This window comes from Balaenoptera borealis, assembly GCF_965194805.1.
Source record: "Balaenoptera borealis genome assembly, chromosome: 1".
NCBI lineage: Eukaryota > Metazoa > Chordata > Mammalia > Artiodactyla > Balaenopteridae > Balaenoptera > Balaenoptera borealis.
In genome coordinates, this window is record NC_138860.1 from 147,952,024 (window position 1) to 147,976,909 (window position 24,886).

At 37.2% G+C, this 24,886-nt stretch overlaps 1 protein-coding gene across 3 annotated transcripts in view; it reads left to right on the plus strand.

The window, feature by feature from the left end:
• The window catches only part of USP24 (ubiquitin specific peptidase 24), a gene marked incomplete at its 5' end in the record, with an annotated part of 147,880 nt that overhangs the window by 45,093 nt on the left and 77,901 nt on the right, over positions 1-24,886 (plus strand). For 2 of the 3 annotated variants that reach the window (XM_082356212.1, XM_082356213.1), the window contains 14 exons: positions 2,135-2,278; positions 2,960-3,082; positions 7,943-8,014; positions 8,801-8,836; positions 9,173-9,238; positions 13,424-13,489; positions 16,028-16,102; positions 16,720-16,878; positions 18,016-18,130; positions 18,327-18,430; positions 18,990-19,097; positions 19,304-19,399; positions 19,491-19,652; positions 19,862-19,909. In XM_082356212.1, coding sequence (XP_082212338.1) covers positions 2,135-2,278; positions 2,960-3,082; positions 7,943-8,014; positions 8,801-8,836; positions 9,173-9,238; positions 13,424-13,489; positions 16,028-16,102; positions 16,720-16,878; positions 18,016-18,130; positions 18,327-18,430; positions 18,990-19,097; positions 19,304-19,399; positions 19,491-19,652; positions 19,862-19,909 — 1,374 coding nt within the window. The remainder of the gene's footprint in view (positions 1-2,134; positions 2,279-2,959; positions 3,083-7,942; positions 8,015-8,800; positions 8,837-9,172; positions 9,239-13,423; positions 13,490-16,027; positions 16,103-16,719; positions 16,879-18,015; positions 18,131-18,326; positions 18,431-18,989; positions 19,098-19,303; positions 19,400-19,490; positions 19,653-19,861; positions 19,910-24,886) is intronic. The other variant, XM_082356214.1, reaches the window with a different exon arrangement.

Consider the following 24,886-nt stretch of genomic DNA (forward strand, 5'->3'; position numbering starts at 1 on the left):
AATAATAAGCAATTGTGTGAATAAGGTGCACAAAAGGAGCTTTATTGTAATTTCTACTTTCTTCACCTTTCACCTTCAGGCCAGCCTGGATTCTTTTTTTTTTTTTTTGGCTGCGTTGGGTCTTTGTTGCTGCACGTGGGTTTTCTCTAGTTGCAGCGAGCAAGGGCTACTCTTCATTGCGGTGTGCAGGCTTCTCATTACAGTGGCTTCTCCTGTTGTGGAGCACGGGCTCTAGGCACGTGGGCTTCAGTAGTTGTGGCATCCGGGCTCAGTAGTTGTGGCTTGTGGGCTCTAGAGCTCAGGCTCAGTAGTTGTGGCACACGGGCTTAGTTGCTCCGCAGCATGTGGGATCTTCCCAGACCAGGGCTTGAACCCGTGTCCCCTGCGTTGGCAGGCAGATTCCTAACCACTGCACCGCCAGGGAAGTCCCCTGGATTCTTTACTAGTATATTCAGGCAGGGAAAAACATCCAGGTCTGGCCATAGTGCACAGTTATGTTTAAACTTTGTATGCCTCTTCTTCACACGGTGCTGCCTGTCTTGCCCCACCTCATCTGGAAGTTAGATATAGCTCCATTTTCAAAGTAAAAACTGAACATATGAGATGACAACAGAGGGAGTGGTGCTTAGTCCACATAAATTTTATTGTCACATGAAGCTTCTTAAATCTTAATCTCTGCTTTATTATCTAATTTTTAAGTATAGGAAGAATATATAGGCAGGCAAAAGAATTCTTGCAAAAAATAGTAGCAAAAAATAGTAACTAATTGCCTTATACAGAATCAGTCTTATGATTATTGTTCATTTGAGCAAATAGTGCAGCTAATTGCTATAGAGAAAGTCTGGAACTGAGGTTTTCCTCTGCAGCTAAAGAAGTTTGGGCTCTTTCAGGGTCTTAACCCTCTTGTTAAGGGGTTCTCAGTGTGGCTAAGGTGAAATTTTTATAGCACAGTATTTTCCCTCTGAAGGGAAATCTTAGAAAAACATGAGACCACTGTATCAATTTGCCATTATTTTATTAAGTGGAATCCTTTCATTTTCCCATTCCCTGTTTTGGCAGTTGTTCCTGAATTAGGCTTCCCCAAGGACTTAGAAGATCAAAGATTGGGGAAATCCAAAGATGATGATTTTAGATTCTTCTGTGTGCCTTTTCCTTCCTTTTTAACAAATCTAAGATGCTCTCTGAGTATAAGATGCACCATTTTTTATATTTAAGAAAAATAGCTGCAAAGTAAACAATGTTACAGTGCTATTTCAGATTTGCTTAAACTTTTTTAAAAAATTGAATATTTCTTTTATACATACCAGAAAGGAAAATACAAGCAAAATAAATTGACAAGGTATTTCTAAAATTTTTTTCACATTCAGAGCCCTGCTGCCATCTGGTCAACAGGTGGGAAGATGCAGTTCTGTTTCTGAGATATAAATAATATGAAAAGAATGTGCATGTTCAAATCATGAGATTTCTTAGATTCCAGGAATGTTGATTAATAACGACAGCCAAAATATATTAATAATAAAACCTCGCTAATACTTTACATTCGTTAAACCTTTTGATACTTGTAACATCTCTGTGAAGTGGGTAGGAATTATCCCTCTTTTGAGATGAGAGAACTGAGTCTCTGGGAACTCGGGTAAATTTGTTCAAGACCACACAGCTAGAAAACAGTAGTACCGGAACTGATCTCAGGTTCTTTCTTGTTGCTCACCACTTGACCTCCCCTAGTAATAATGAAAAGTAGAAAACAAACATTTTCTTTTAAACAAACTGTTTTATTTATTTATTTATTTATTTATTTGGGCACCCTGCGTGGCTTGTGGGATTTTAGTTCCCTGACCAGGGATAGAACCCAGGCCCTTGACAGTGAGGGAATCCTAACCACTGAACCACCAGGGAATTCCCCAAACTGTCTTAATATAAGGGAATTAAAGTTCAAAAAAAACAAAACTAAGTGTTGCCTGTGAAATAAGTGAATAAGTAGGACTACAGCTATGGGTCTTTTAAAGCAAGTCATCTGCATAAAAATAAGTATTATGGTAGTAATCTCTTCATTAGTCAGGACTGAACTGATAACTGTAGATGTCTTTTCTTTCTTGTCAAGTAAGACTCTAAAGTGCCCTTTATGTTTTTATAGCTGCTGACATCAAGTGCTGTTCACAAGTGGGGTACTGAAATTCATGAAGGGATCTACAACATGTTGATGCTATTAATAGAACTGGCTGCAGAGAGAATAAAACAAGATCCAATTCCCACTGGTCTGCTGGCTGTGCTTACAATGGTACAGTATGTCTAAAATGAAGTACTTTGTGTTTTGCTTTTGTTTAAAATAACTACTACCTTCTGACTTGTAATTAATAATGAGTGATCATGATATTATCATTAAAGATATTAACTTGACTGTTCTTGCTTTTTATTTTAAAAGCAGGACAACCGTTCTGTGTTTTCAGTTTTAAAGAAATACCTTTCTAATTTTAAGCTTTCTCAGCTTTTAGAATGATTAAATAGCTTCCCTTTATGTCTCCCTGATTATTCGAATCACAAATACTGTCACATAGGGTGTTGATATAGTTTGGTTTCTGGGCTTTTTCCCCGACTAGTAGCAGTAGCTGCACGAAGAAGGGGCGCTCGTGTTTTCCCTCCTAACTTCTGTCTTCACTGCCTTGTTGCCCATCTCTACTTGCGGCAGCCCTAGGACATCTGGAGCATTGGCATCACCGTGCCTGGATCAGACCTCCCGTCCTGCTACCCCCTTCTCTTCCCCCACAGCAAACATTGAACAGAACAGGAGAGCACCACTTTGTTCCTCAGCACTGGCTAAGGAATATGTTTTGTTGGGATACTTGAAAGATTCCATTAATGAGGGAGTCCAAGGCTATATTTTTATCTTCTTTTCTAATGCTAATATGTGTTGCTATAGAAGTAGATAATAATAATGCTCCTCTGTTCTCTTTGAATCTAGGCTTTCAATCCTGATAATGAATACCATTTTAAAAACAGAATGAAAGTGTCTCAAAGGAATTGGGCAGAAGTGTTTGGAGAGGGAAATATGTTTGCTATTTCACCTGTATCTACTTTCCAAAAGGTAAACATAGTTTTGTTTCATCCTTTGATAGATAAATGTATTGAAAAAGATTTTCTCTGCTACAGAAATGACAATTTACATGGAAGGATTAAAACAACCTATGAAAAATGACAAATACTCCATATGGTTCATAAAATTGCTTAACATTTTTTTCAGCTATTGCATATTTTTCCATAGCTGTTAATTAACATCATGAAGAACTTTAGAGATTTGAAATAATGTTTGGTGAAATGAGAAATGACTGCATGACATGAAAAGTGCCCTATTTATTGAATTACCAGAACCCCAGTTTAATGAGTGTCCCAGTTTTTTAGAGATGTTTGAGAAGCTAGAGCATTTGAAATCATTTGAAACGACTAATTATTCCCAGAAAATAAAATCTAGTAGTTAATCTCATGTATAATTTTCTTTTAAACTCGGTAAGCTTTAAACCTTTTGTTTTTTTCTAAGCACAGACCAACATCCTCATTTTATATTTAAAGGCGTACGAAGTGCCAATAACATTATACCCACAAGGAGTACATAATTCAGACAATTTGTTGATCAAACACTGTTTGGTTTTTGAGAGACATTTGAAAGAAGTCAATGTAGTAGATAGAAAACTTGTCCATTGATTTATCTAGAAGGCAGGGGTTCAGTTCAGCAATCATTTATTGAACATTTGCTGTGTGTCTGGCATTATTCTAGGTTTTGAAGATATAAATAAATAGTTCCTGCCCTTAGTATAAAGAGTAATAAGACATGGCTTCTAACTTACAGCATAGTGGAGGAAATAGGAAAAAAAAAAATCACAGTATAACAAACAATAGGTGCAATTATAATAATAAGTACTATGTATGGAATAAGGGGAAGGAGTTGCCACCTTGGAAGGTCAGGCAATACTCTAGAGAGGAAATGAGAGCTGAGTGGAAAGTACTGTGAGTATATCCTGTGGAATTTAGTCCCCACAACAGCTCTGTGAGTTACGTACTATTTTTACCCCCATTTTGTAGATGAGAAACTGAGGCACACAAAGGTTAAGTACTTGCCCAAGTTCACAAACCTGTTTATAGAGGAGACCTATGCAATCTAGTGCCATAGTCTGCATTCTTTATATACAGTCTTGCCTCCCAAAATACTAAAATCTTATCTTCAGTTATGTTGTGAAGATTAAATGACAAATGTATATAAAAACACTGAACACAGTGGTTCACTTTAGTAAGTACTCAGAAAATGTTCTTTTTCTCCTCCCCCCAATTTACATATACAACAATGGAGACCCCGAAATGTTGTCTCTTAATTTCTTCTCATTACCACAAAAGGAATTATCTCTCCTGCAAAGGCCCTAGATCCCCTCTTCTTTCCTCTTGCCTTCTCAAGCATTTTATGCCTTAGCCTTTCTATTCTTTCTTTGGTACCCTCAATTTTTTCCCCTTTATCAGATTATTCCCATTGTGTATAACAGAGTCTAGTATTTTCCCATCTTTAAAAATTCTGCCTTGGATACCACTTCCATCTCTAGCTTCAGCATTGTTCTCTATCCCCCTTCACAACCAACCAGATGGAAGATTCCTTATCCTTCCCTCTCAGTTACTCTTTTAGTGGTTAGTCTAAAATTTTAACTTATTAATTAAACAAAACCTAAATTTCATCAGTCTCTTTACCCTCCTCTGAGGAGTACTTGAAAACCTTAGACTGTTTCGTGTACTCACTCCTCACCTGACTCATTATCCTTTTGTCTTTATTGTGCATTGTCTTAGTCCTCTCCTGTATGGTTTTATCCCCTCAAGTAGGTACAGTCATCATTACCTTATACAGTGTTTTGACTCAGCCCTATTTATATGCTATCTCTTTGTGTACCATTCCTTCTGTATTTCAGACCTTCCATTGGGATGATTTTTCTTCTTCCTGGAGTGCATCCTGTACAGTGTCCTTTCATAAGGGGTCCATTGGGAGCTGAGTCTTTGTTTTTGATGGCTTAAACTTGACTTTATTTCCTATTCCTTGAAGAACATTTTCACTGGGTTTTAAATCCTAGATTGACATACATTTTTCTGTCAAAATTTCAAAGCTATCATTTCAGTGTCTTCTGGCTTTTTTTTTTTTAATTTATCTTTGGCTGCTTTGATTCTTTGTTGCTGTGCGCGACTTTCTCTAGTTGCAGCGAGCGGGGGCTACTCTTTGTTGCGGTGCACCGGCTTCTCATTGCAGTGGCTTCTCTTGTTGCGGAGCACAGGCTGTAGGTGCGTGGGCTTCAGTAGTTGTGGCTCGCGGGCTCTAGAGCGCAGGTTCAGTAGTTGTGGCCCACGGGCTTAGTTGCTCCACAGCATGAGGGATCTTCCCAGACCAGGGCTTGAACCCATGTCCCCTGCCTTGGCAGGAGGATTCTTAACCACTGCGCCACCAGGGAAGCCCTGTCTTCTGGCTTTGAGTATTGTTATTGAAAGTTGATTGTTGGTCTGACTGTTGTTCCTTTGTAAGAAGTCTTTCTTTTCTTCATGGCTATTTTATTTCTTTTTGATAGTTGGCAATTTGACTCTCACTGCAGTTAACTGAGGTATTCTTTTTGTTTATTTTGCTTCAGATCATTGAATTTTTGAATCTAAGGATTTATATCTTGTAGAAATTCTGGAAAATTCTCCACCATTACCTTTGTAAATATTGCCTCTTCACCATTAGTCTCGTTTCCTCTAGGACTTTGATTGGATACATGTTGAACCTTCTCATTCTGTTCTTTTTTTTTTTTAATATTTATTTATTTATTTGGCTGCACTGGGTCTTAATTGCTGCACATGGGATCTTTGTTGCGGCATGCAGGATCTTTAGTTGCGGCATGCGAATTCTTAGTTGAGGCATATGGGACCTAGTTCCCTGACCAGGGATCGAACCTGGGCCCCCTGGGTTGGGAGTGTGGAGCCTTAGCCACTGGACCACCAGGGAAGTCCCTCTCATTCTGTTCTTATGTCCCTTATTCTCTTTCATATTCTCCATCTTTCTGTCTTCTTGTACTGCATTTCTGATAACATTTTTTCAGATCTGTGGTCCAGTTCACTAATTTTTTTTCTATCTGTATCCTATAGGCTATTTAACCTATTCATTAAGTCTTTAATTTCATTTATTATATTTCTCATTTCTATAAATTCTCATTGGTTCTTTTTTGACTCTGCTTATTTTTTATTATCTCATGTTCTTGACTCATATTTTCAATCTCCTCCTTGTTTAATGCTTAACTTATATGTTTAATGCTTAACTTAGAAGCATATGTCTGATATCTAAAAGCTGGTCTGATTCTGCCAGCTTTTACTCAGTTGTTTTGTGTATGTATGTATGTGTATAGAAAAACATTTTTATACGTATTTTTTTGTTTTCCTGTGAACTTACGTTTCTTGGAATTTAATCTAAGAAGATTTTTTGAGGCCTGAGTTGAAAGTTCTTTCCTCCAAAAAAGATTTACTTCTTCCAGATGCCTGGGGATACTACAATTTGGGAATAAATTCTCAGCTTAAGGTTTTTCAGACCATAAAGGCAGTGTGAATTGGAGCAGCAAAGCCATGTGAGGGCAATTTTGTGGTTATAAATTCCTGGAGAATTTTTTTCTTCTCACAATCCAGTACCACAGTCAAGGTAGGCAGGCTTCTTTGTTGTTTCCCTTCCACAGTTAAGTTTATTTCAGTTCATCTTACACTCAGGATGTAGCCCTTTGGGTTCTTGATCTATGTGACAAACTCTTCTTAGTCTCTGAGCCCTGTCTTGGCTACGGGTCCTGCGTCTCAGCCACTGTAAGGCTGTGAAAATGGAAGCTAGAGGTCTCCAGAGTTCCACAGATGCCTACAGCATGACAGCTGGCCTCACAGTTTACTTACCTCACAGGATTTCTGCTTTCTCTTTTTTTTAAACTTCTGAGCACTTTGTGTCAACTCAGCTATATATTTTTAAAGTTTCTTTTTTTTAATGTTTTTATCCAGTGGTGTTAGTTATTTTCGGCTGGAGAGATGCTTGGGGTAACTAGACTGAACTCTCCATTAACTCTTCAAGGCATTCTATTCTGCCTTCTTTTTCCACCACTCCACTGAAACAGCTGTCGTTAAGACACCAACACCTTCATGTTTCTAGATCCAGGGGAAATGTCTCTCGACCCCGTCAACAGGAATGGTCACAGTCAGTTTCTCCCTCCTTGAGACTTCCTTCCTACAGTCTCTTGCTTTCTGCCTGCCCCTCAGCCACCTTTCCTTTCTTGACTCCTTCACCTCTACCCAACTTTGATCCAGAGTACTGTCTCTAAGAAATACCTTCCATTCTCATGGGTTTAAATGCTATCTTTGTGCTGATGGCCCTCTGCTTTATTATATCTCTGTGGCCCAGACCTCTTCTCTGAGCACAACAGACTTGAAGAGCCAACTGTCTCCTCTTGGTTGCCACACAGACATCTCAAACCGTGCCTAAAACGGAACTTCATTATGTCTCCCCAGCCTTCATTCTTCTCCCTTTCAGTAAATGGCATCACCGTCTACCTGCATGCTCAAGCCAAAACATAGGAATCAGCCACGATTCATCCCTTTTTCTTATTCCCCATATCCAAACTGTAAACAGGTCCTTTGATTTAATCTCACATAGATTTTAAGTTGACTTCTCTCTGTTTCCTCTGCCACCATCCTACTCCAAACACCATCATGTCCTACCTAGTTACTGCACTAGTCTTCTCCCTGGTATCTCTAGTTTTCACTCTCTCATTCATCCATTCCATTCCATTCTCCACATAACTGCAAAACATCCCCTTAAAACATAAAATGTATCATTTTCTTGCTTTAAACACCTCTGTTGCTTTCCTTTTAATCACAGTCTACAAATTTCTGCATCATCTGGCTTTTCCTGTCTCTACAGCTTCATCTGTGCCATTCTCGCCTGCACCCTGGCTCCCAGCTGGGAGAGTTGCCTCTCAGTTTTTCAAACAAGGTAGGCTTTTCTGTCTTCCCCCAACAGGACCTTTTCCATTTCAGCCTCTCTGCCTGGACTATTCTTTGAATGGCTAAATCTGTCTCATCCTTTTAGTTCCAGATTAAAGACCACCTCTTCAGAGAGGTTTTCTATGACCACCATTCTGAACAGAGTAGGCTCCTATTTTCATTTGAAGACCTTTTGTTTTTCCTTTTGTGGAATTTAGCACAATCTGAATTATGTGTTGGTTTACTTGTCTTTATTGATCCTGCTAGAATATGAGCTCTGTGAAAGCATGTACCACGTCTCTTCTTAGTCACTGTTCTGTATCCAGCCACTAGAACATTATTCAGCCCCTAGAACAGTGAATGCTTAAGAAAGGAAAGGAGGGAAGAAAAGGAGGAGAAAAGAAGCGCTTACTCTAGGACAGTAATTAATGGTACAGCTGGGACTAAAACTTTAATTTCTTGATTCCTGATTTGCTACTCTTTAATTTAATTCCTAAAATATAACTCTCTTAGAAAATTTAACTCAAGTTATCTTGTACCTCAGAGAGCTTAAACAGCTGATCTCAGCTACCCAAAACACATAAATGCTTCGTGTTGTAGCAATTCCATCAAAATACAGACTTACTCCTGCAACTGTTTATGTCAAAGAATCACGTTAAGAAACATTTGGGAAAACTTTGAAATATTTTTTAAATTTTAATTTTTCTCCAACTTTTGATTTAGGATAAAAGAAATATGAGGGTTAGTAGGGAAGTTTTTGTATTGCTATCTCATTTTCTATTTTCTTTTCTCATAGGAGCCTCATGGATGGGTTGTGGATTTGGTAAATAAGGTATAAAGCTTTTATTAATATGATCATGTTTTCCATTTACTAATGAGATTTCCTAGAGTTTGGTGTTTAGGTAGATGACAGCTACAGAGAATAATCAGATAGGTTTTACAGTTTCTTCCTCTTTTTTATATGTGCTGTTTTTACAGATAAACCTCAGCTTTAGGGCTTAGCACATCTCCTCTGGTATATCACAGGAGCATTGGAATTATCTTTGTGATGACCCTTAAGACCAGGATTATAGAGCACATTAATAAAGCAGAATGTGAGCCTTAGTTGCTTGCTTAAACTATTAAGGTATAGCATTTTAAAATTAATGTATACCTTTTTTCTTCTCAGTTTGGAGAATTAGGTGGATTTGCAGCAATCCAGGCCAAGCTCCATTCAGAAGATATAGAACTTGGGGTAAGTTAAACCACTATATGTACAGTGTGGAAGTTCACTTTATCTGGGTTGCTGTGTAACCCAAGGGACATGGTCTAGACAAATTAAATGTTAAAGTTTAAGTTAATCTTTACAGGAGCAGCTTCCATGGTTCTGATAACCACAGAAATGTTTACTGTTAATCAAAATAAGCATATTTCAGTGTATGGTGTTTGGTTTTTTTTTTTTTTCACCACACCGATTTCTCTTTGTGATATTTTTCTCTTAACTACTAACTTGTGGTGGTTACATGAAATTATCTTGCTATTTAGGGACAGTTGCTATATGTGGCAAGTATATGTGTACATAACAATTTTATGCCTCAGATAAGTCAGAAGTTATTTCATAGTACCAGAAACAAATAAAATATTTTATTTTAAGATTGTTTAGGGCTTCCCTGGTGGCGCAGTGGTTGAGAATCTGCCTGCCAATGCAGGGGACACGGGTTCGAGCCCTGGTCTGGGAAGATCCCACGTGCCGCGGAGCAGCTGGGCCCGTGAGCCACAATTACTGAGCCTGCACGTCTGGAGCCTGTGCTCCGCAACAAGAGAGGCTGCGACAGTGAGAGGCCCGCGCACTGCGATGAAGAGTGGCCCCCGCTTGCCACAAGTAGAGAAAGCCCTCGCACAGAAACGAAGACCCAACACAGCCATAAATAAATAAATAAACAAATACTTTAAAAAAATAAAGCGCAAGAAGAGAAAAAGCAAGTGGCCCAAGTGGTTAGTTATAAAAAAAAAAAAAAAAAAAGATTGTTTAGTCAGCTTTCTGGTGTTACAGAGATTCATAGATAACAAAGGCTATAACAGGAGCTTAGAATCATCCCTCAGGTGCAATACCATTATCTTTTCATGTCAACTTCATTTTCTCAAAAAATTTAACCTTGTGATAAGGGTAATAACTTAATCTTTAATTTTTCACGGACTGCTGACCTGTTTGTAACCAAGAGCACTTTGTTCTGTTCTCTAGTTAATGAATCATTCAATTATAAACTACTTATGTACTTGCCATGTAGAAGACACTGTGCTAGCTACTGTAAATTGATCAGAGCAGAAAATGATGTGGTAAAATAATATACCTAAGTGGTGTAAATTGTGCTTACAATAGCAGTTATTTCTGTGGGACCATGACCAACCACCTAACTCCCTTGGTCCATCTTTGCATGAGAGCAGTAACAACGGTCAATGAGAGAGACCGGTGCTGTGGTTGGTAATAGACTATTTCTTGCTACCCAGTGTTTATCCTTAAAGATCAGATGTCTGCCAGCTCATAAATACTTCTACTGACACTGATCAGAGGCCTCTTCTCCCTCCCTGACTGTTAACTAGGTTGTTAGGCTGTCATTTTGATCCCCATTAAATGGATCAAGTATGTTAGAGACGACTCTTGACCTGGAAGATAATAGGTAGTGACTTAAAAAGCAAGACAAAACAAAACCTGTTCTGATATAGGGTTTTATCCAGCTTGCTTGTTTCTCAGGAACTGGCTATATTGGTCATTGGGCAGTATTAGAAATGGACTTCATTTTTTTAAAAGGTTAAATAAAACACTCACTAATTTCCTGCAGAGTTAATTTATTTAAACAAACAAACAGAGAAGCCCAAAGTTTCTCCCCTATTTGGATGAAAATTGGCCAAGGATGGATACATAGGAATCTGGGCTTGCCCTCATTATTATCAAATGTCTTGAAGCTAAAGATACCTCCAAGATTTTTCCCTTAGGTCAGACCATTTTTCAGACAACTGTGTTGTTTGTTGCAGTTGATGTAAAATTAGATTGTTTAGGTTGTATTGAGAAGATGGTAGAAATTCAGGCATAGGAGAAGGAGATTGCAAAGATTGAGACTCTAATTTTGCAAACAGGTACAATTAAAATTTCACAGTAAGGGCTTCCCTGGTGGCGCAGTGGTTAAGAACCCACCTGCCAATTCAGGGGACACGGGTTCGAGCCCTGGTCTAGGAAGATCCCACATGCTGCAGAGCAACTAAGCCTGTGTGCCACAACTACTGAGCCCGCGAGCCACAACTACTGAAGCCTGTGCACCTAGAGCCCGTGCTCTGCCACAAGAGAAGCCACTGCAATGAGAAGCCCACATGCCGCAACGAAGAGTAGCCCCTGCTCGCCACAGCTAGAGAAAGCCCACATGCAGCAACGAAGACCCAAGGCAGCCAAAAATAAATCAATAAATTTTTTAAAAAGTCACAATAAATGTCTGATTTCTGACCAGTTAAGAAGGTGACTATGTCCCAGAATAAATTTAGGCCGTGTTATAAGACTGAGTACAAGTGAATGTCGTCATTTTACATTTATATTTACATATTTTTGGATTTGAAAAATACTGGGGAAAAAAAATCATTCACAATCTGTCAGTTTAAAATACCTGTACAAAGTAAGAAGTGAAGGTTTCCTGTCCTCCACCCCACCCCAACACATACATCTACCTCCTAGGTCATGGTTACCCATATAATGCATAGCCTTTCTGACTTTTTCCTAAGTTTCTATAAAGTATATCTGCATGTTCTCTCTTTCTCTTTGAGACCAAATTGTAATCAAACTATACCTAGTAGCATATTTTCATATAACATTATATCATGGGCATCTTTCCAGGTTAGTGCTATCAGTGTTTTTGATGGCTCCAATGTATTCCTGCAACTGTTGTACTGTGATGCAGTCATTTATTAATGAGCATTGGATTATTTCTAAGTTTTTGCTATTACAGAGAGTGTTCCATGTAAATTTGTCCTTGTGTGCATTTGCTGCCATTTCTGAAGGATAGATTCCTAGAAAATGGGATTTCAAAGACTATATACATTTTAAAATTATAATTGATAGTGCTAAATCTTTCAAAAAGCAGTGACCAGTATATACTCCCACAAAGTCATTTCCTAGTACTGTCATTAGTGCTGAATATTGTCAGTCTTTAATTTTCCAATATGATGGACCAAAAAAATGGTATTTTATTATCTAATTTGCAGTAGTCTGATTTCCTGTGAATTTGAGCATTTTGTTATATGACTATTGGCTATTGGCATTTCTTCTGTAAATTTGATCTATTTACACAGGTCTTTGGGGTTGCTTGTCTTATTTATTTTTTTCTTTTTATATTAAGTATATCAATGGCATGTCTATTTTGTGTATTTGTAAATTTCTTTCCCAGCCTTTTCCTTCTCTTTTCATTTCTGTTGATGGTGTCTTTTTGCCATACAGAGGCTTCAAAATTTTATACAGTCAATTTTTTCCTTAATGGCTTAAAATTTTTCTTATTTGCTTGGGGAGTGTTTCCTTCCCCATCTCAAGGTTATAAAAATACTCATTTAATTTTATACTTCTACAGTTTCATTTTTTAAACTTAGTTCTTGAATTCATTTAGAATGTGTTTATATATGGTGTAAGATAGAAATCCAATTTTATTTTCTTCCAAATGGGTAACTAATTGTTGTTAAGATCCTTTAAAGAATATTCCATTTTTTTCTTCACTACTTTGATTTGTTGGCTTTATCAAATGTCTGAGTCCCGTGTATACATGAATTGTTCTTGGACTTCTGTTCCTGTCATTCATTTGTTCGGTCACTCTGCCATTTTTATACCATTTCTCCAATGTTTTCATTATTGGTAGTGCCAGTTTTGCTCAACGTCTTTCTTTTCTCAAATTTTATTGATCATTCTCATATTTTTACTCTTCTGAATATAGCCAGCATGTCAGGTTCTCCTGCAGAAAGTTCCACCAAGACCATATGTGGAATTGTGTTCAGTTTGTTCATTTTTACAGTACTGGTCCTTTCCATTCAAGAATGTGGTATCTCATTTATTTAGACTATGTATTTTTGTAAAGTTTTATAATTTTCTTCATGGAAGTCTTAAGTGTTTTTTTGTTAAAGTCACATTTCACTCCTTCCCCAACTATTCTCTCCTTTTTCAAATAAAAATTTTTATTATTCTGCAGTGTGAACGTTAGAATCATCTCATCCAAGCCTTGAAAGAAGTTTTATTGGCATATTATGATTTAAATCACATTTCTACAGTAATTTAAATAAATCGACATCTTTATATCAGTTCTTCCTATTCAAGAGTATAAAATGTTCTCTGACATATTAAAGGGGATTTGTTTAATGTTGAAAGGAAGAAACTCACTCACATTTATTTCTCACCTTCACTGTCTTTTCTCAGGCAGTATCAGCACTGGTGCAGCCCTTAGGGGTGTGTGCAGAGTACCTCAACTCCTCAGTGGTACAGGTAAGATAGGCCATTTTACACTTACTTCAGAGGTGACCTAAGACATACAAACAGTAAAATTATCTTTTTATCCGGTTGTTCAGAATTGTGCCTAATTTAGAGTAACTTCTTTTTTTTCGGATTAGCTATCTTTATAGTGAAAATATTATCAGAAGATAAATAAAAGTGATTACTAATTTAAGGTATAGGAGACCTAACATTTAAGGTTATTTACCTTTTCAATTTATCATTTTATCAAATATAATTACATATTATAGCATATATTTTTCTTTGTTTCCTTCACTATAAAATAGGTGGCATATATCCCTACCCCCTTTACAGGATTATTTAAGGGTTCAGTGCCATTACGTATTAAACAGTGCTGAGTGGTGCTGGGCTCACCTGCTAGCCAAATCACTCACTATCTGAGGAACAGTTTAACAGCACATCTTGTCTGATTTCTTGCCTCTGCAGATTGTACGTCAGCAGGTCCCAGGATAGTCAAGGCCGCGGAATGTTCAGCTTCCTAATGTTTAGGGCTTATTACATTTTCTTATTCCTTTCCATTTCAGTTAACAAGTTTTACTGAATAAAATGTCATGTTGAAATGCCTCCATTTATTATTTTCTTTATAAAAATAAGTCTGTGAAACTTAAAACTTTCACAGAGATTTTTTAAAATCACCACAAATGGTTTTGAAAGCTTAGTGTCCTTTGGAAGCAAATAGTATGCACTGTTCCTTCTTTCTAATATCTAATTTCCTTAGGGCCATTTTAACAAGGGATATAGGATTTTTTTTGTAGGTTCTGGAAATTCCTGCTATTTCTAAGTTTTAAGTGCCTTCTTTAGATTTCAAAGTAATACTGCAAGATTTTTAAATGAAACAGGATGGCTACTTATGTATTTCTTCATTCTGGATACTAAGGTCTTTAGAGACATCTAGTGTTCTCACTTATTAAGCATATGAATACAATCATTCGTTTTGTAGCAAACACTAAGACATAGAGAGACAAAATGATTTGACTTAATAATTTAATAATTGGCTTTTTAATAATCAGAGCCAGGATTGAATTTTTAAATGCATGCTTTTAAACCCATGCATTGCTCCATGGAAAGAGATTCAGTGTAAATATTCCAACTGCTAATTAATACTAAGTTCTCTAGAAATTCCAGGTTTTGTATGTAAACACAGTGTACTTTTTTTTTTTTTTTGGCTGCGTTGGGTCTTCGTTGCTGCACGCAGGCTTTCTCTGGTTGCTGCGAGTGGGGGCTACTCTTCGTTGTGGTGCATGGGCTTCTCATTGCGGTAGCTTCTCTGTTGCGGAGCACAGGCTCTAGGCGCACGGGCTTCAGTAGTTGTGGTGCATGGGCTTGGTAGTTGTGGCTCGCGGGCTCTAGAGCGCAGGCTCAGTAGTTGTGGAACACGGGCTTAGTTGCTCCGTGGCATGTGAGATCTTTCCGGACCAGGGCTTGAACCCGTGTCCCCTGCATTGGCAGGCAAATTCTTAACCACTGTGCCACCAGGGAAGTCCAAGCACAGTGTACTTTAAAAAGAGTAAAAAGTATATGAATTTCCAACCAAAGCATATTTAACTTTATTTGAATTATATCAAACCATCCAACCTTAAATTCATTCAGCAATAAATTCATACCATATTTATGTAAATTAACAATTGTCTCTACCACTTGCTCCTTGTGTGACTTCAGAAGACTGAAGTAACTCCTGTGACTTGGCTTCTTTATCTGTAAAATAGTGGTAATAACCATGCCTATCTCACAGAGTTGCAGTGAGAATTAAGCAGGGCTGGCACATGCTGACAAGAGCAGTGTGACTTGCCTCTTACCCTGACAGCCCTCAGTTCTCACTATACAGTTGGCATAAGTGTAAATAAAGAAATTCTACTTGGATAATCAGTTGCCTGATGTCACTTTAATTCATTGCTAATGTCTTCTTGCTTTGACAGCCAAATATTGTCTATCTTCTCTTGTCACCAGATAAGTTTTAAATATTATTTTACTTAAATGGAAGTGATCATTTAGATCTAGCTAATAGTTTGCTACTTCTCACATGCTCTTCAGAGTTAGTTACCTGGTTATGCTACCATTCTGGAGCAGTGTGTTGTATGAGTCTTGTCTATAGGCCTCATTTATATCAGTTAGCAAAATAAATGCATAAAACAGCGTATTTTTCATGGTCTGTGCTTATATTCATTTTTTAAATCAAATGCAAAATACTTTATTACAAAAATAATACATACTCATGCTTAATGTTTTAAGTTAGTCGGTGTGTCTTTGGTTGTCTTTGGTTGCTCTTCAAAGGACCCTTTATAAGATAGTAAAGAGGGATTGCACCCATATGATAGTAAAGAAGCTGAGGCACAGAATCAGTTAAGGGTTTACTTGGGATGCTATTACCTAGTTAGTGGCTGCTCTAATACTGGAATTCAGATCTTTGCATAGCACCCTCTCCTTTTTGAAATGTGAATAAAAAAGTGTCTCCTCTCTAGTTTGGGGACAGATTCAGGGGTCCTTATTAACTTTAGTACTTTTTTCTTGCAGCCCATGCTGGACCCAGTCATCCTTACTACAATCCAGGACGTGCGGAGTGTGGAAGAAAAGGACCTTAAAGATAAGGTAATGTTCTTTCCAGTCAAGTAGCCCCAATGCCTATTGGTCCATGGAAGCAGAGCCATGGCTTAGGGCAAGGTTCACACACCATTGCTGTTTGGATTCTGGTCACATACAACTCACATCAAATTAATTTTACATCTCCTAACCAAAAAATGTTTTGTCTGAAATACCAAGTGGTTGGTGTTACCTCAGTCAATAAAATGAATGTAGGGTTGTCAGCAAGTGATACCATTAAGAATTTTACTAACATGTTGATTTTGATAGTAGTATAATTGGTATAGCATTGAAGAAGCTTTAAAATAATTCAGTATTAAAAGCTATCCAAAGGTGTTTAAAGCAATTTTAACATTTAAATTTAACATGATTTATTTTGTCTACCTTGAATTTATCACAGAACCCTTCCCTTTTCTTTGCTCACACATGTGCTAACTTTTGTTTAGAAGTAAAATATAGTTTATTGACCATGCGGAATATCAGATACCATTAGACCATGGTTATTGAAAATGTCCTGTATTCCTGTGTGTGTGTAAGAATTGGCATCAAAATGTTTTCATGGTTCCTTTTTGTTTTTTCTGTTTATGTATCTGTACGTTTGTGTGTATTTTGTTTTTACATAAAAGAGATTGGTTAGCATCCCGGAGCTCTTGTCTGCCATTAAGTTACTTTGCATGCGCTTCCAACCGGATCTGGTGACCGTTGTGGATGACCTTCGACTAGACATCCTACTGCGCATGCTGAAATCACCTCATTTTAGCGCTAAAATGAATTCCCTCAAAGAAGTAAGTTTTGCGTCCGTTTCTGGAAGACTTAAAGCACAGACACTTTTAAGTTCTTCCAAAACTTGTGGTTATTAATGTAAAAATGTTGGGAAACAAAGAATAATAATTTCTTGTAATCCTACAAAAAGAGATAAGTGATTATCTATAAAATGGTGTACATGTTTATAATTGTTAATAAAGTAATATTTTTATATGTATTACATTTCCAAATTCGTTCTTTGAAATATTTAGTGTTCTAGTGAAATTTGCTAGAACATAATTCCTTGGAATATGCAGTTTGAGATTTACTTTTTACCCTAAGGGTATAATTCCTTTTACTATATTTCAGATATGTGTTTACTTAAATCAAATCTTCTAACTGGGGTTGAGGCAAAATTTTGTTTTGTTTACAACTGTGATGGTCTAAGCAAAATGATGGAAATAATTTTCTGCAGCTTCCTGAACTTTACATGAGCATAGTTGGTTTTGGTGACTTTCCGGTGGAGCCAATACAGTTCAGTCATAATTCCAGTTATTTTCCTTCAGTTTTATGTTAATTAGGATTCTTGACTGCAAGTGAAATAAGCTCATCTTGAATTATCTTAGACTAAAAGAGGAATTTAATGGAAGAAGGCTGGGCTGTCTCACATGAATGAGAGATTGACTAGCCAAACCGTGTAAGGGCAGGGACACATGTGGGCAACAGGATCAACTAGAATCTGAGACTGAACCACTGCCAGGACTCTATCCAGGTCTTGTCTCTGCTTTTATGAGCATGATGGCCTTGTTCTCTTTCCACCTACAGAGTGGCATCTTTCACATGGTAGACATGGCCATGGATAGCTCTTGTGACTCGGGAAGGACTGATACTTTCTCTCTGGTCCCAAGTATAGAATTTGGAGGAGTGCTCTGATTGAAGTTTGGGTCAGATGTGCATCCCTGAGCCAATCAGCAGTGGCCCAGGAAGTGTGAGCTCTGTGTTCTTTTTAAAGAGACATCACAAATAAGTAGTCTATTAACTTCTAATAACTGGCCTTTGATACATTTTGGCTAATCATTAGACCACATTGTAACACTATAAAAGTCACAAAATATATATGAAGATTTTGATTATGAATATTTGCATTAGATTCAATCACAATAATCCTGTCTTTTTAGGTAACCAAACTAATAGAAGATAGCACTTTATCCAAATCTGTGAAGAATGCTATAGATACAGACAGACTGTTAGATTGGCTAGTTGAGAACTCAGTTCTGTCAATTGCATTGGAAGGTAAGTGGCTTAAAAAAAGTTACCTAACACATAAATAATATATTTATGTATAAAAAAGGTTTGAAATTGTTGCTTTGACTATATTAGCCTTTAAATAATTTTATAGCAAGTTAATATTGCTTTGAATAAATAGAATCATATTTAGAAAGTCAGTGTTCACTGTATCTGTCTGCCTCTCTGGTGTTTCTTCTCTTAGGCAACATAGACCAAGCACAATACTGTGATCGTATAAAGGGAATTATTGAACTCTTGGGCAGTAAATTGTCTTTAGATGAGCTCACTAAAATTTGGAAGATACAGGTAAGTTGATCAGAATTATTTTTGCCTTTTTCTGACATCTTTTATCAGTAAGGGAGAAGGGTGGTGACTCTCTAAAGCAGAGACTTACTGCCCATCGATAAATAAATATTAATTGAAGTCACAAAATATCTATAAGCAGTTTTAAAAATGAGACACATAATACTCTCAACTGAGACCCTCAAGATCATTTATAAAATGTGAAAAATGAGTATGTTTTTCTTGTAAAGTAATTAAATTGTTTTTAAGCCAGTTGAAAATATTTTGTTCTCCTCTTGAAATGAATATGTCAGATTGAGAACTTGATTCTCATCTGTTTTCACATTGTCTTTTTAGAGATTTAATGCTTCTAGGAATTTAAACAAGGCCAACAGATAACCATTAATAATGGTTGCTTCTTGTAGTCTTACCAATTTTATCATGCAAGTGTATGTATGCTGTTAGACTAGCATCAGTTTATGTTTGTTACTGTTTTACTTTTGCTTCTGTAAATCAACAGGGAAAGACTTGGGTTTTTCCAGTTTCCAAGACTTAACTTTCTTCCCAATGTCTTCTTTTCTAGTCAGGACAATCATCTACTGTGATCGAGAATATCCATACTATTATTGCTGCAGCAGCTGTCAAATTTAATTCAGATCAGCTTAATCATTTGTTTGTTCTCATTCAGAAGGTATGTGTTCAAACGTGCTTACTTTTAAATATTTCTAAAATAATCTTATTTTGAGGTCTCCTCCCTCTAAATTAGCAGTGTTTAACTGTACTCTTCTTACTTTATTAAACTTCTTTAGCTCAAGTTTAAAGTTTTTGCATATTTTGCCAGTGTGAGCAAATGGGACTGGGAAGCAGTTCCTGTGTCTTTTCTTTTTCGTTCTACAGAGCTGGGAGACCGAGACCGATAGAGTAAGACAGAAGCTCTTGAGCCTGATTGGACGAATAGGCCGGGAAGCTCGCTTTGAGACCACTTCTGGAAAGGCAGGAGAATCAAATGACTTTTTCTAGCTACAAGTACTTAAAGCAGCTTTACCTGCGTATGGGCTGGCTCACCACATGTGGTTTATCGTAGGTGTTAGATGTACTCTGGGAGCTGGCTCATCTCCCAACGCTGCCCAGTAGCCTTATTCAGCAAGCTTTGGAGGAGCACCTGACAATCCTAAGTGATGCGTATGCAGTGAAAGAAGCAATCAAGAGGAGCTACATCATTAAGTGCATAGAAGATATTAAAAGGGTTGGTTTTATCTTTGGTCTAGTTTTGTTGTCAGAGCAATAGTATTGTCTGAGTAATTAGAGCCAAGTAATTTTCCTCCCCTCTTATGTAAATTAAACTAAATGTCCTACCTGGAAGCTCTTACCTTAGAGTCCAAAATTGGGAAATTATAGGTACTGCTTTTACCAAGTCACTTGTATTTCTTAATATTTCTTAAAATTAATTTTCAGCCTGGAGAATGGTCAGGTTTGGAAAAAAACAAGAAGGATGGATTCAAGGTAAGAATTTGCAGATGGAACCAACTAAAAGGTATACTAATTTAATAATTCCTTTTAATAAATTGAATTATAATTTTAAGATAAAAGTATGTTTTAGTGTTTCTTCGAATAATATTCAGATACAAACCGCTGTTTAAATATTTGCTTATGACCTGTGCTTATTTTTTAAAGCTTGGGGGTTATTGACTGTCAAAGGGAAAAAAAATCCAGGGTCACATTCAAAGAATAGTTTTACTATATTATTTTCATATGATTGTAAGACCTTCAACTTAGTTTTTCTTTTTTAAAATTAAATCCAAAGTATGCACATCTTTAATAAGCACAATGGATTCTAAATAAACATCGTGTCCATTTTTCTCCCATAAGAGAGAAATGGAGGAACATTCATAGAGTCAGAAGAGAGAAAGAAGGGAAGAAAGAAGTTCATTCGTTGCTGGCACGTAGTCGTTTTCTAGGTGCTTGGTTCAGATGTGTTCCTAAAGTAATTCCTTAGACAAACGGTTATTGAGTGAGTGCCTGCTGCTAGGGCTCGATTTTAGAAGGTAGAACTGGGTAGTGATGGGTGCTGTGGAAGTCCTGCGCTCCAGGGCTTTTGCCTCCAGGTGACTGTGGACTTAAGGACTGTCCTTCGAAAGGGTGGGTAGCAGCATGTGTAGTGATGGTTGTAGCTCTCCTGTTGCTGCAGTCAGTAGCTGCTCGCTGGAGCCTGCTTCCGTGGTTGCAGCAGCCCTGATCAGAGCATGTCCTCCTCCCACGCAGGCCCTCAGGTTGGCCAGATGAAACAAAGCCTAGCAGCGAGAGGGGTTTCATTTCAGTGTTATCATAAGAAAAGATTTTAGTAAATAGCTAATGGCTTAGGAATTTCATTGGTAAAACATATTTCTTGGCTTTCCTAGTATTTCTTTAAAGGATCTTGAATACTGCTAATTTGCATTAGTAAATTCAGAGACTCAGCTCTTGCTAAGCGGCCTTGGTGACTCAGTAGGCTTTTATTCTCTTAAATTATGCTTGGTCATAAAGTTTAGTTGGGGACATTTAAGAACTTTGTGTGTTATATTTCTGACATTGAAATTTGATCAAGTGAATTTTCTACATTAAAATCGTTGATAAACTGGAGCTGGTAATGCTCAGGTTATGATTAATTGTTCCTTTAATTCAACAACATTGCTCTCTTTCTAGTCAGATACAATTTGAATTTTCCCAGTTTTCTCAGCTCAGTGATTCAGATAATTTAGCACCCTCTATCTTTATGATTGAAACTCATCCAGAGTTATTTAAGAAGTTTAAAATCTTTCAATAGTAATAGTAAGAGGGAAAGGGTATCTATAGAAAATGGTCTTTTCTTCACAGTAACAGATACATTTCTGTATAGGTATGAAGGTCAAAGCTGAAGGGACTTTTTCCTCCCTCCAGGGAAATGGCTTTTGAAACCAGAAAACTCCTTCCTGATCCCTGTTCCTTCCTTGTTACAGCTGAGCAATACTTTAGCCCTTCTCGCCAGTAGCATCGCGGCATCTTTATTGCTTCTCTTTGCAGTCGCTTCATTCACGTCTGTTGTTTGATAACAAAACTCAAAAAGTAACAGGGAGAATTTTGGAGTCATTTTGTGAGTCTTGAAAGGAACATTCTTCCTTTTTTGTATCCCACTGCTCCCAGTAAAGAAATTCTGATGTACCATTCTTTCATTTCAAATAATAACAACTTGCATTTACATAGCACTTTTCAGTTGACTGAGTGCTTTTGCAGATACTCTCTTAAAGTACACATGGCTGAAGGGGGGCAGTGGGAAGATCAAAGCCCCCGATATGACTCCAGGCAGGGGGTTGAGTTATATACTGCCACTAAAGGTGTTTTTCTATGCTATGCCCTTTCCTGCCAGGCAGCAAGGTGGGCTGACTGGGAATTATGTCTCCCTGCCAGGCTACACAGAAACTAAGCAAAGGGTAAGACAAGATCACCCACCTCTTACTCCCCTCCCACCCCCCAGCTACCTCTACTCCTCCAACTGATCCCCTTTCCCTCTGCTTTTGACACTCTTAAAATTCCCAAGTTCCATTATTGTGTTCAGAAATTCTGACCTTTATTTCTCAACTTTATTTCTGTAGATTCTGCCAGGATACCCTTGGCTTCCTTGGTCCTCTTTCCTTTGCTTCCTTTATACCTTCCACTGTCTGCCCCCAACCCTTTCCCTCTTATTGCACTTATTTTTTACTTCAATTAAAAAGTTTAAATGTACTCATCCAAAAAAATATTACTAAACCAAAAAAAGTCATTTTTACTCAATTAGTGGTGTTTGTGTATTCCTTAAGTCATTATATGAAGGCCTCCTAGCACAGTGCCCAGCAGCCTTTCAATAAATGTTGGCTCCCTTCCTCTTACCTCTTCCCCTTCCTCTGTGAGGACACTAAAATCGTTACTTACCCATGCCTGAGGGGCCTCCACTTGCCAAAACATACAACTGAAGGTAAAAGCAGCAAGATGCCCTCAGTACAGCCTCACAGTGATGTGCTTAGCACAGGAGGAAATACTTTTTAAATGTCCACCCATGTAAAAATTTGAACTTGGTTCTAGGTAAATGGCTAGGTCTGGTAAAACAAGGCAGATGAAGAACTGGGATATTCAACCTTGAGAAGAGAGACCTCAAGAAAGAATAGGAAAGCTTTTTCAGCAACTTAGAGGATTGTTATAGAAGTTTGATTCAACTTACTTTTTATGTCTCCTAAGAAGTTATGGGAAGGCATGTTGCAATATGATAGATCAATGAACTTCCTATGAAAACAGTCTGACACAGAATGCACTGCCTCCTGAGTTCCTCATCACTGGAAACACTAGAAGACAAGTTTTGTAACAAAAATGAATAAGGAAAGTTTAGGCACAGGTTTGCAGGCTAAACTAGTTGACCTCTACGGCTTCATCTAACATTAGGAGTCTAATTTGGATATACCATTAACTCCTACTTATGAAACCTCAGCTTCATTATCAGACGTTATCAGATATGTTCGTCTTAATTGTTCACCATAGTCTTCAGCCCCTTTTATAAATGGAGAAGAGTAATTTAAATTTTTCTTATAACATAACAACATAATGTTATAGATATGATGGAATAAATAACATCTGTCTTGTTTGCTAAACTTTAGAAAGGCTATATCAGAAATACTTTTTAGATTCTAAAGGGTAATTTTCAATGTTAAAAAAATAATCTAACCATAATTGACTTAATTGGTCATAACGATACTTTTTAATATACCTGATTATTTACTAAAGGGTTTATATTTATATCCTAATGTTTGTAATCCTTTTGGAAGGTATGAGTTCGGACTTAAGCCTTAGAATTTTAATCTCTGTCATTTTGCAACTTTTATATCCTAGCAGAAATATTCTAGCTAGTCTTGCAAGTAGTTGGCCTTTAATACATACCTTATTTCTCTGATTCTAAGATGCCAGTGATTGCAACATGCATCACAGGTTTCATCCAGTATGTACAGCCTCACTGTGGCACACCGCTTTTCATTATCTAGTGTAGTGCTTTGGACTTCTTTGAAATCTTTAAGATTGTAGAATTTTGAGGCACGTTGAAGAATATGGAGTTTTGTGTCCTTGTCTTTTTTTGTAAAACTCAAGCTGCTTTTTTCTTTCATTAAGTTGTATATACTACAAGTTAAACAGTTTCTCTTGAATCAAGGTGCAGCTTTGGACAGAGAGACGTTTAACACCAAGTGATATAGCCCTTCACAGGGTATGAGTCTGTCACACCAAGTTCTCCTGGCTCTGAAAAACACTTTAGTCCGAGACCACTGGCAGTTATTCTTTGCTTTTAATTGAATCGATGGACACGACAGGCTAGTCAGTGCTATATCATAGTGTAATCTTTTTGATAGCATCCAAGAAACAAATCAGTGATCTACATTTAAGTTAAAAAGCCATCCTTGTTTGGTGCGAACTATGCCACGTAACAGCAGAAATGATGGGTAGATGAACAGATACCTTTTGTAAGCAGCTAAGTTTGCACATACTCACATAAGGACAGGTATATCTAAACTTACTCCTATGCCTAGTGGCTGGTAAGTTTCTTTGATACAGTTGTAAGAAGTGTCCATTTCAGAAATGTTAAAATTTATAAAACCTATATCTTAGAATCCAGGAAATACGGTATTTGCTGATTGATTGGCTAATCTCTAGGAAAGCCAGTATTATTTAGGCAGTAGCTCTCTCACATTTACGTATTTAGTAGTACGATATTTTTCTGCAAATGACATCAAAAGTAGTTTTCTGCCCCGTAGGCATCTTCATCTTACAGAAAGACTTAAAGAAGCAAGGCTTTAAAAAAATAATACAGTTTTTAAAGTAAAAGCTAAGGACTTAAACTGTTGCTCAGTTTTTTAGAGAGTTACTTATCAATTGATCGATAGTGTTTAATCTGACATTCCTACAACCTTTATAATGAAATCTCACAGTTTGAAAGATGCTATTTATTCAAAAGCAATTCTCTGTTTAAAGAGTATCGCATGAACGTCAGACTTTTCAAATATGTACTTGAAGGTCTGGATTGTCATGTACCAGCTGCAGAAATAACATATTTGCAAGGGTCTTGAAAAATATAAAGTATAAGTGTGAAGTGGCTGTAATAATTAATAAAAGTAGAATTCTCTCATAAAATTGTTTTAACTAGGAAATACAAGCAGACCATGGATATTTTCTTTAATATTTAAACCACTATTAGTATCTTGATCATATCATTGGTATCTTAATCATGTAATTGTAGAAAACCATATTTTTATACCATTTTACTTATCAGCCAGTTCAGTATCATCCAAGTTAAGCTTTTGCCATCAATTTATTTTATTACGTCAACATATCCTAGCAGCCTGTGCTACTTAATCTATCCTCTGAAGTTGCTAATTCCTTGTCGTCTGTTTTTTGCTGATGTACCCCTATACATTTACTATCACTTCACATCCACTCCTGTTTGCAGTTCTT